Raw genomic sequence first — 12,357 nt, forward strand, 5'->3', positions numbered from 1 at the left:
TCCCTCACTCAACCTCCCTCTCTCACCACCAACTCACTCCCTTGCTCGCTCACTCTAGAACACCTCATACATACACACGCACGGACGCTCACAGCGATACGCAGGCGACCGGTGCCGCTTAGCAGACGACGCAGAACCCCCGTATGCCCCCACATTGCAGACGACAGGCGAGCTCGCAGTTTCGTTGGCCTGTCTGACACACACACGCACACGCGTATTCTCACAAACGCACGGCTTCACGCACAAAAACTGACTCGAACCCTCGCAGCAACACAGACAGACGAACACGCGTCGCTGCGTTATGTATCAACTCCCGCGGCGGTCCTCAGGTACTTTGTTTTTATCCTTTTTTGCTTTTTATTAAGGAAGGCGTGGGAGCCGCAAGCGTGGAGGCACGGAACTGCGGCACCCACACAACACCGCCCGCCGCACACACAGGCACAGGCACAGCCAGCCACCTTCGTCTGCTCGTTGGCAAACTTGGCCTGCAAAGCGGGTGATAAAGAAGGGAAGAATCTAGAGAAATAAGCGAAGGGAAAAAACAGGTGCGAAAGCGGTAATCTGAGAAAACAAAGATAAAAGATGTATGAGTGGAGTGTGAAAGGAAGAAAGTGGGGTGCACGAACGCTCACGGGCGGAGGTTGTGTGTCACCCACGCCGGGTAGCGTCGACTCTCCGATCGTCTGCTGCGCGCTGCGCCAGTCGCAGACGACAGAAAACGCCGTGCGCGAGAGTTGTTCGTATGCCGACGCATCCGCGCACACCGTAGCGTCCTTGCTGCCCGAGCTCGCTAGCAGTTGTCTTTTGGACGGTGAGCGTCGTTTAATCTACGGCGCTCCTTACCCTCTCCCCTTCCACCCCCTTTCATTGTTTTCTTCGTTTATTGTCGTTGAGAGAGAAGGAGATGGCGGAAGGTAGGAAGAAGAGACAGGTGAATATGCAAGCGCCTTGAGTAGGAACAGCAGCAGTAGGCGCTTGCCGGAGTGCAGCGGTTGTTTTGTGGTAGCGTTCTGCATGGTGTCACCAAGAGCGGTGGAGATATCGAAGGAACTTATAGCGGCGATCACCCTTTCACTCCTTCGGCCCCGCCCTCCAAAAGACAGCGAATAATACGTCGGATAAAAGCCCAAATTGGTGAGTTCCAATCTTTTCATGCTAAGGCACGCTACAGTTTAGTTTCGCCAAGTAGGTACCCCAAGGGTACCTCGCGGTCCGAGCATAACGGTGGTACCATGACGAGTTTCAAAGCACGAACAATGTTCGACAAAGTGAACGTCAAGTAATTTGGGCTATAAAGTGTCTGATGGTACCCGTAGGCTCGCTATCGTTTATTTGATTATACAACTCGTTTTGCACCTAAAGCTCGAAAACTCGCAGCGAAGAACTGCTTCGAACCCGGTCATCTCTGTGCTTGCTTGCGGTGCAGCTATTAAATATTGGAATCTTCAATTTGTTACACCAGCACTTACTACTCAGGTGCATGCAGTTCTGTTATTCGCTTCGCGTTTCCTATCGAATATAGATATGGCGGCCATGAGTGGGTTATCCTTGAACAGAAATTTCATATTCTCGACTTTGTGTTGCATGAATTCCGCGTGGATTGTATATTGGTATTTATTGACATTCGAGAAGTGACCCTCCCAATTGGGGCTCCTATGACGTTATATGCTGCGACTTTGGGACCTCTCCCTCAACTTCCATTACCCATGTTATTTTTGCGTGATTCGAAATATATACTGGAAAAACCTGAAACCTGATGATACCACGCGTAATACTGCCTGCATGTCACCATGGGTCAGCCGTGAGTAGCAGCTGATGCTAAGGAACTGAAGACTACTACGCTGAGCTCGTCAAGTTGGGAATAGGTTTTGCGTTGTGCGTTTATTTCTTGCAAGCACAGTTGATTGTAATGAGAGTGTGGGGTTTGGAGCGTGTTTGTATAAATTGAAAATATGGCTACGTACTTCCGTGATTGGCACCATTTTTTCGCTGATTCCAAATGTTAAGAAAACAAGTCAGCCAGTGCAAACCCATATATTAATTGTTCCACTTTGTTGCGAGCTCGTAGCCCTGCGCTCTTTGAGCAAGCTAATAGCTGCAATATTATAGCCATGATAGTAACCCCCGAGTGGAATGCTAGTTTTTCATTTGCGTGCAACTGACCAAATACAAAGCGCGGGTGACGCCTATTGACAGTGACCTGATCATTAGCATCGTTCCAAGTGCGCCGATTCAGTGGCTCTGGCGTCTCCCTTCTGGAGACAAGACAGCTTGATCGAGTTCCGGCCATGGCGGCCTCAACTTGATTGAGACGAAACGAAAGATTCTCCTGTGCTGTGTAATATGAGCGCCTAGTTAAGAAGGTCTGGGCCGGCCATCCAATACGGGGTCCCTCATAGAATAGGCACACCTCTGCGATGTTCAGACCACATTCTACACCATACTATTCCCTTCCATAGCATAGTACGTCATACTATACCATACCATACCGACCGTAACGCAACGTACCGTGCCTACCTACCGTACCACACATACCTTACTTACCGTACCGTGCCTTCCAAACCTGAGGTTGGCGCATGATAGCCTTAGTCGCATATGCGCCATTAAACCCAACACAATACTTGCCAAATCTTACCGTACTGCATCGAACCTTACCATATTATCCCGTACCGTACCATATTATCCCGTAACGTGCCATGTAACATCGTATTACACTGTACTTGTACTTACCATACGATTCCATACCATACCAGATCATACCCTATCCTGGCATACCATGCCATACGTTACCAAACATACAATACCATACTATCCCATGCCATGCCATAACACACCATGCAATACCGTACCAGTTCCTATCTACCATAAAAAATGAATGACCGTAGAAGGTTGCTTTTAGGTGAAACTTCATAGCAGTGAGTTCAGATCTTTGCATTCTTGGAAAGCGGGAAACAAGACCGCACCATACAGAGGGGTATAAATGATCGCAAAGCTCTCTAACATTACTAGGAAGCAAAGAAAGCTTTGTGCATTGCACAAAAAAAGGTCACTGCAGATAGAAGTCTAAGTATTTGAACCCATTTCTCGCTGCAATTAAAACTCACTTGACACATCGCACATCTGATCTCTACTTCGGTGCCACGAAATATTTTGAGAGCTCTACCGAAGAGCTGTCGGCTTACAACGCCTCTTTTTAGGATGCGTACTGTATGCTGAGGGAAACATGAAGTTTAATTTAAGGAAAGCAAGCGCCGCAGTGAACGGCACTGACGTGTTAGAAGCTTAACCAAATCATAAGAAAAGCTACGAGTCTCAACGAAGGATATGAGGATTTGTTACACACGTATTGGGAAATAAATGAAAATACCCAAAACAGCTGTAAAACAAACCATTGCTAGGCGAACGTGTTTGAGGACACTACCATGATCTCCGCAAAGAAAGAATAGAATGCGCAGGAGGGGGGGGTGAAGGCGAATAGTTAGCTATGCAGGCGATAATGGAATAGGTTTTTTTGTACATTTAACTTGTCGAAATGCCTTTCTTGAATCAATTTATTCTTCATCGTGAGGAGTATACATTCGTTTCTAGGCAAGCATCATTCAGCGATCGATGTGAAGGGCCAATTAAACCAAGGGCAGTCCACTAGGTACATGTTCAGGCATTGGTACATTTCCCGAAGGGCTGTATATGAGGCTGTCGCTTGCTGAAAAAATCGGATTGATCTGCTTCCCTTCCAGAGCGTGACCACAGCGTCTGCACGCACCTCCTCCAAGATGGCGACGGACCACGTGCTTGAGCTGTCGGGCGTGCACTACACGGGTCCCGTGTCGCCTCCCACCTGCTTCCAGGCGTTCACGGGCACCGCGGTCACGGCACCACTGCTCAAGGACATCAGCATGGAGCTGCACGCCGGCGAGGTGATGGCCGTCCTCGGCTCCAAGGGTGAGCATTCCTTGAGTACCACTGCAGACGCACTTTCAAAATTGGAGCTCATCCTTTGGTGAAAACTCTCCGACCTGTCAGACACAAACAAACAAATTGTCTTCAGACACTGCTTGTATTAAGTCTAATGATGTTTTCTTTTCTACCTTATAATAACCGTTTAAGTTTCGTGGTTCTGGGAAATTTAGCCATTTCATTTCATTTCATTTTATTACCTTAAAGGCCCCTTAAAAGGGGTGTTACATAAGGGGTGGCAAGAGTAAAAACACAAATTCACAATGACAGGAAAGTTTCTACGTTATCGGTGAAAAGACTTGGGCAAGTGATGATGGCAACGTTGTTCGGAAGGCCGTTCCAGTCTGCGGCTGCACGAGGAAAGAAGGAATTAGAAAAAGTGACGGTGCGTGATCGTGGACGGTCAACTTGTAGGCGATGGCTGGTGCGGTGAGATATGCGTGCGGGTGGAAGAATATAAGGTACGATGTGCATAGGGCTGTGGAAGAATTTGTGAAATAAAGACATGCTAGCAATGCGACGGCGGAGCGATAAGGGTGACAATCCGGATGCTGTTTTTAAGGACGAAACACTGATGTCATAAAAGTAGGATGAGTGAATGAAACGAGCAGCGCGATTCTGAACAGATTCGAGGGCATTGATGAGATATGCTTGATGAGGATTCCAGATGGGCGACGCAAATTCTAGTTTGGACCTGACTAATGACTTGTAAGCTAATAACTTGACATGATGGGGAGCATGATGAAGATGGCGCTTTAGGAAACCTAATGTCTTGTTTGCTGACGATATTATATTAGTAACATGCAGGCTCCAAGAAAGATCGCTAGAAATAGTTATGCCTAGATACTTGTATGATTGAACTAGTTGTACGGGAACTTCAGATATTACGTAAGAGAAGGTTAAAGGATTACGGCGACGGCTAATGGACAAAAGTTTACACTTACATGGGTTAAGTTCCATTAGCCATTTATTACACCACTCCTGAACGGCATTAAGATCATTTTGAAGAGAAGATTGGTCAGCGGTGGTAAGAATAGCACGATAAAGTACACGATAAGTACACATTTTTGTTTTTCTTTGTTTTCATGCAATTCGGACTTGTTTTCGTGGCTGACACTGCTTATGTTATGTTTGTTTTTTATGTACAACCTCTCCCACTATAATGCCGCTTGGCGCTGTGGGTAAATAAATAAATAAATAAGACCACAGCAGCGAATAACATGTTTGCTAAATTAGGGTGCGTCTTAAGAAGTGTGTTAACGTTGAAATTCAATCGATAGATCAATCAATCAATCAATCAATCAATCAATCAATCAATCAATCAATCAATCAATCAATCAATCAATCAATCAATCAATCAATCAATCAATCAATCAATCAATCAATCAAAGATTAGAATAATTGATTCGTCACTTTTTCGGTCGGTACGTGCATGCTCGGGACGAACAAACCCAGTACAGTTGAAGCGCATCATAATGGAACGGATTATAGCGAAACAATGAAATACCGAAGGAATGACGATTCCCATTGGAAGCGCGGACAACATAGGCTATAACGAAGCTATGGCTACAACGAAGTAGTGGCCGGTCCGTTCAACTTCGTTATAACGGGGTTCAGCTGTTATTTAAAGTATAGTAAGTTAACACACTGCAGCTGCTACGCAGTTGACGCAGATGCAATTCCGTATTCTGAAAGGTTGCCTTTGATTTGTGGAATTTTTAGGCTCATTTTGAGCCTCGGAATTGCATAACCTGGTTGAGGTGCATATCGGCTTTATTTCAGATGCTGGCATCATGCATTTACAGGGAAGTTTATAATTCTTCTAAAGGGGTGGTGTAGGTCGGGTGTATTCCTCGCGGTTGTAATTTTTCTTTCATCAAAAACAAACCATGCCGCTCAGCGAACTAGAAACGTGCGTTTGTCAGCTTACTGTCTTACCGTCTATATGTCTAGCGTCGTACATTGAGCTGATCGGATAAAGACAGCTTTAGCTTTATTCGACGCAGTGCGTTGGGATGACATAGGGTGTAACGTAGTTGGGATTCCGGGAAGAATTCCGGGAGGCTGAATGTAAAAATTTAAACTGCATTGCATTGAAATTATCCTGCCAAGGATCTAAACAACCGTCCACACTGAATCGGTGAATTCGTCACCTTCTATACCACGTAAAATAAAGCGGAATAAAAGAACTTTTTAAATATCTTCTACTTCGTGATATGCACTGGTAAGAATCTGAGAAAGCAGTTAACAAAAGTTTTTAAATATCTTTTTCTTCGTGATATGCATTGGTAAGAATCTGAGAAAGCACAGTTCTCAGTGCCTGGCTGAAATCTGTTGCGAAGGCGCCAACAGATAGTCGCCACTTGTTTCGATTTCTCAGTGGCTATGTATAGCACCTGGACAGCCTCCAAAATTCTCAGTTGGAGAATATGTGCGTCAGTCCTGTGTCTTTGTGCACCTTCTTCCGGGTCCCCCTTCCCGTCACGCTTTCTCTGGAGTTCTCATTAACGAACTATCCCGAATCAAAGCATTGCCCTTACAATAAGGCATCACCCCGACATAAGTGATTTCCACCCAACCAGCCAATCCGAAGAATACATCATCCACGCATTGTCTCTCTCGAGCCCATATGCGAGTCACAGACGATATGACGTCATCCTCGCGGAGTTTCCCCTCAGCCAATGAAAACCCGCTGAAAGGTACACTGTAAACAGGAAGGAGTAAAAAGGAGATGAGCTCTCTTCTAGTGTACTTCCTTATATCAAAAGGAATGCGCTACAGGAGAGCTTATTACTTTTTTACTCCCATATTGGCTATATGCGTATTCGTCTTTGGGGTAGGGGGTGTGCGTACATCAAATTTTTCGAATACGAATCGAATACGAATACTTAGCTCCGAATGTCGAATTGAATATCGAATAATCAAGGACAGACGAAATTAACCACTGCAAAACATTTATTTGAGCATCCAAGAACATCACAGTTCAACAATTAATGAGTAAATTAACACAAAAGGTGTGTGTGGCTGCACAGAAAGTATCAAAGTCTAGAACATTGTTCTTAGAAGAGTGGAAATATCATAGAAGATGGCTAATACACAGCATTGATTAAGGCTAGCTTGCCATAAGCACAAAAGCGCTTCGCTGGGATGAACACCAAAAGGTTGTCGTGAAGGAAAACCAGCTGCTCCACATGGTCAGGCCGAAGTCGTTCCCTTCGAGCTGAAACGACTTCTCCAGCCACAGAAAATGCCGTTTCACTTGGCACTGAAGTGGCAGGTATTGCGAGGTATTTCGTGCACAGCTTTGACTATACCAGCTTCGCAGGCAAAGCCACAAGGACGCTCACTAGCACAGTCAGCTACGGCATGGCTCAACGTTACACATGGCTCTGGGTGCCGCCATGTTGCTATGTCTATGTCGATAAGACTTGCGGGCCGAAATGAACACCGGTGCTCGCAATAGAATATCGGCCAAATCCGAATATTCGCGCCGGTTAGAATATTCGAAACAACACGAATACTTGCATTTCGAATCGAATTCGAATACTGAACATGTAATATTCGAAATGTATTCGAAAATTTCGAATATTCGCACACCCCTGCTTTAGAGTGTACAACCTCAAAAGGGGAGGACAACAAAGTTATCGTTGGAGGGATGCTGCAGATGCTTCATTAAGCCTTTCGGAACGCGAGACAGTGTCCGTCTATGCGTGGCTACCACCATGCGTTCATTGGAGATTGCCGATCGAACAGGAGGGAAATTTCCGGTCTGCATTTAGTTTTCTATTAAAACACCCGCTTCAGTGCCCCTCACTGTGTTTTTACGCCACCGGTTTTTTTTTTATCGACCACCGTTTTATACGTCCGTTCTGGGCAGCCATCCAACTCGTCGTGCGTAGAAGGCGTCACTTTCAGGCGGCCCGTTTCAACGGGATCTAGAATAAGCCCTGTCAGATGCTGCGCGCGTAGAGAGATATTCCGTCGCAAATGCGTGATATCGACCATAAAGACGTCATTGGGCCCCGTTGCTACGGAACCTTCGAAATCCGCCTTTGTTTCAATAAAGAAAGGTACGCGCAGTGCATGTGAAGTAAAAAATAAACCAGAGATGACAGAAGCAGTCGTGCCGTGGAATGGCAGGAGCGGGCAGGACCGTTCTTTATACAGTCAGGCGGTTGACAGCGCTGGTAAATAGGACATGACAGGAACGAGGCTAGGGTCCTAACGTTACTGGTTGGACGGATGCTTTCAGCTTGAAAGCCCGTTTCGTAACGGCCATCGACTTTGGGGAAATACTTAATCCTCGTGGTGACAGTTTTGTGCCTTGTTTCAACGCAATGAAATAAAGCGTGCGCTCTTTCATATTTCAAGACGCATCCATCGACGTAAAAAGATGTACAAGGAACACGTTCAAGCCCCGCTTGCGTGAATAATAGAAAGGAACTGCTTAAACGTATTATAGAACAATATATGCTGGTGTAGGCACATTACCAAATAATAAATTTTAATCAAGCACTATCTTGCGTCTACTAGCAGACATACAACGACGCGTCAGTGGCTCAGGCTAGATGATGTTTCATAAATATATAAAGTGCTTGCCACGAACTAAGCTCTCAGTAGCTACGGTGCTCGGCTGCTGACCCGAACGACGCGGGTTCGATCCCGGCTGCGGCGGACGTGTTTCGATCGGCGTGAAGTAATAGAGGTCAGTGACCCCAGTTGGTCGAAATCATTCCCCTACGGCATCCCTCATAGCCAGAGTCGGTTAGGGACGTTGAATCCTATAAAGCCAGAGAAAAACCAAAAAGCACAGTAGTTTTAACCACCTGACATAAAAAATTATGTCACAGAAAAGTAGGGAAAGTGCAGGATATAAGAAATGAGTCTACAAAACATTATCCAATAAACGTGCTTAAACGGCCATTTCTTTTCGGTGTAGAAAGCAACGCAGTCATAAACCTCAGGGCGCACCTGAGCCACTTCGTAATCCAATAGAAAAGGCGATGGCCTTTCTATTATTCAATGCGGTGCCCGTCGGAACGTAGGGAGAATGCTCTAAAGCTAACATGTTCAAAACACTGTTACACAATATCCCTGTGCTGCATGCTATATAAGCCAATACTTCCACATGCGCGCTTACGTCGCGCCGTAGCCGAGTAGTCTAACGCTACACAGTACAGATTGTTAAGTTCTCATCTACAACATTCGCGGCCACCTTGTACTTTTTTTTTGTAGAGAAAAATCCCGCCGCTAGTTCTTGTCATGTGCCACATGGAAGCATAATAAATGGACAAGACCACTGTACCGAATTCCTGTTGATGTATTTCCTGCGGAATTGTGCGCTTCAGATCGCTTTGCTGATTTCTCTGTTAGCTCCTGTTATGAGATATGGCGCTGATATGTGTCGCACTGACTAGCACTGAGTTTGACATTTTGGCATGCATGGCATTGAGTAGCAGAAACAATGCGCGATTTAAGATTTCCCTTTTTTAATGACAGTGAATGGCGTAAAACTGGTAGCATAGTTACTTTTTCCCGGCTATCTCATTTCTGCACAATAAAGTGGGACTGTGTATTGAATAACTGCAGTAAATTTTAACCCTGGCATTAACTTCACCCAAATAAGCTTTAATAGACGGGTATATTATCCGAACACCAAGCCTTCTAGATGAATTCGTGAATTAACCAACCTCAGTGCTAATATCTCAAAAAACACACTTAGAGCTCTATTGATTGGAAATAACATAGAATTGACTTAATTTGGAGCGCTTGTGTCCTTAGCTTGTATTCTCCGAGAGTAAAGTTTAGTTTTTATACATTCCTGTGGTAACTTATTGTACGGTATTTTATTGCATTGTATTGCAATTTGTTACGCAAGATTATGTAAGTGACTGTGTGCCAACTGTGGAAGGGGCAAGAGCCACCTTCAGACATTATGCCTATTGCATTTGCTCCCATTTTTGTATCAGAAAGAAAAAAAATAAATCAAATGAAATTATAGGCTCAGATGTTTCAACCAGGTTGCTACGGTAGCTTTTAATACAGCTTTACTTTAATAAGCGCTCAGTCCAAAGTGAACTTTGGCTTTACTCAACACGCCGTAACATTACCATCATGCATGTAGTGAACACAGTATCCTAGATCGTAAAAAACGTAGGAGGAAAAGCAAATTACTAAAACTCGAAGTGGTCCGTCCTCTTTTGAACTGCCGTTCAGAGAATCCAACACGTCAAGAAGCTGATGGACTGCTGTTTTTATGATGGGCTTTGAATTCTTCTTTGAGCCCATGTCGTTATGGTATAGCTGTCTTCTTCCTGAGATTATCAAGAATCTTACTTAAGCTTTTTGTCCTCCCAGTTCTTCCCTGTTCAATAACAAAAATTCAGGCGTTTAGCTGTTCTGTGTTGAAAAAGTTGATGCATTTGTACATTCGTAGAAGACATGCACGAAACATAACACTTTATTTCTCGCAGCTCAAGGGACAAATGACGAGGCAAGTTCATAGACACGGCACAGAACTTACAACTGTAAGCTGAAAGTTCAGCGTCTTGTCTGTGAACTTGTGTCGTCCTTAGTCTTTCGCGCTGCTAAAAGTAATGTCGCACCAACTTGCCCAAGCATATACAGCATAAAACTTTGTAGACACCACAGGAACATCGCATCATAAGCCGAACGCATGACGTCAGCAGCTCATTGACGCAGATATGTCGAATTAAACGGACGAGAGGATTGGGGGGAACGAAACAGAAAGGGGCTTTTAGTTTAGGCGTGTTTGCGCGGCTTGGCTTTGGGGCGACAACTGCCATAATAGACCTTTCCCGACAATCGGCGGGGCCCGAGGCGGCCTAGCGTGCCGACCGATAATGAATCGAAGCGGCGAACGTACCAGTAAGAATGTCCCGGCCAAAACAGTGCGCTTGTTCCAGTAGACAGAAAAGGCTGCAGACGAAGGAAAGAAGGTAAGGTACAGGATGTGGCAATGTGCCCAGGAGGACAAAGAAAGAACAACCTACCAGACAATGTCCACAGCAGTAATTGCTTTCGTCTCTGGCATGTTCCGTCCTTAAGAATGAAGAAGAAAGAGCAGAAATAGTACAAGAGAAAGCGTGAAGAAACTAATGAGCGGTTCAAAGCCCCCCCCCCCCCCCCCCCCCTTCACCATTCCCCTCCCAGGATGTTTTTGGCTTCGTATTTCGGTATCTGCACAGAGAATTGTCGTTACCCAGTACACGCGCTTTCTTTTTCTAATCATCTTACTTTTCCGTTGCTTGTCCTTCACCTCAGACGTCCCCGAAAGTTGTTCCCGTCGCCGCGAGGTATTTCGTCCTCAGTTCAGGGCACCGTTGTGGGCAGTCACTGGCGAGATTGCGACGGTGTTCGGTCGCCCAGAAGGACGGGAGAAAAGTTATTTTTCTTGCGGCCGTCCTATAAACGTTCTCCCTATAAAAGGTCCGTGTTTCTTCGATTTTGTGCCATTCTTCCCTCGTCGGAGTACAATTTCCCTCGAGCGAAAGAAGTCTTGCTCGAGAAGAATGTTTCGTGGGATTCTTTGTGAGCTATTATCGTTGGGCCGAAGCTTGTTGCGGTCGTCCTGGTCGTTACTGCGTTCTTGCGACGATTGTCTTTAATGACTAAAGCCTGAGACAGGTTCGTCGCTAGGGCAAAGCCTGCCGTGTTTCGGCTGGTCTTGTCTTGATGGGGCTGCAGTGTGCGTTTGTTTTATGAGTGCGACGATTAATGGTTGTTTCGGGTTGTCGGCCGGGATATTTCGCGACGATGTTCTCCTGTCCTTACAGATATTACATCCTTTCTGCAAAGACCTCGTCTGTTCTGACTGTCCATCGGTCGACGAAGTGATAAATTTCTCTGATTCATTAGCTACACTTCGCGCTCATTCGGGCCTTGTCCTTGAGTTTGACCATTATGACGTGGCTGGTCCGATCTGAGATTTGGCAGTCTGCAATTCTTCACAGCTACAAGGAGCACTTTAGGAACACTGGTGAAACGGCGGACAAAATAATACGAAACACATTTTGGTTGGTGAAACAGTTCCGGCAGGTTAACTTGCGAAAATTAATGGTTGTTTTTTTTGTGCAATTAAATGCTATTGGCATGTTTGCATGTACTCGGTAAATTTTGGTATTTCCGTTTCGCAATGCAAGGAAAGAGTTGGAATGTCGAAGAGTGATCGATGTTTTTTTGTGTGCAACTGTACGTTAAAGTTTGCAGGGTAATGCATCACAGCGGTTAGACTGTCCACTTGATGAACTGAAAGCACAGTTACGTCTTCCTACTTCTCTGAGGAACGCTTTTAAATGGAGCAAAGAGCCTCAAGCACTCAAAAGACGGCTTTTATTTGCAGCAGCGCTCAAACGCTCTAAGTTGTAGCGTCCTTAAGGG

The 12,357-nt window shown here is 45.4% G+C and overlaps 1 protein-coding gene across 2 annotated transcripts in view; it reads left to right on the plus strand.

Moving 5' to 3' along the window:
• LOC149366775 (ATP-binding cassette sub-family G member 5) overlaps window positions 1-12,357 on the plus strand; it is an 87,504-nt gene that overhangs the window by 41,543 nt on the left and 33,604 nt on the right. The window contains exons 1-2 of one of the 2 annotated variants that reach the window (XM_089552309.1): window positions 914-1,134; window positions 3,738-3,942. In XM_089552309.1, the coding sequence (XP_089408435.1) occupies window positions 3,774-3,942 (169 nt within the window). In that variant the 5' untranslated portion in view covers window positions 914-1,134; window positions 3,738-3,773. Of the gene's footprint in view, window positions 1-913; window positions 1,135-3,737; window positions 3,943-12,357 lie in introns of those variants that run through there. The other variant, XM_089552301.1, reaches the window with a different exon arrangement.

This window comes from Amblyomma mixtum, chromosome 1, assembly GCF_055824585.1.
Source record: "Amblyomma mixtum isolate Tamu chromosome 1, ASM5582458v1, whole genome shotgun sequence".
Classification (NCBI taxonomy): domain Eukaryota; kingdom Metazoa; phylum Arthropoda; class Arachnida; order Ixodida; family Ixodidae; genus Amblyomma; species Amblyomma mixtum.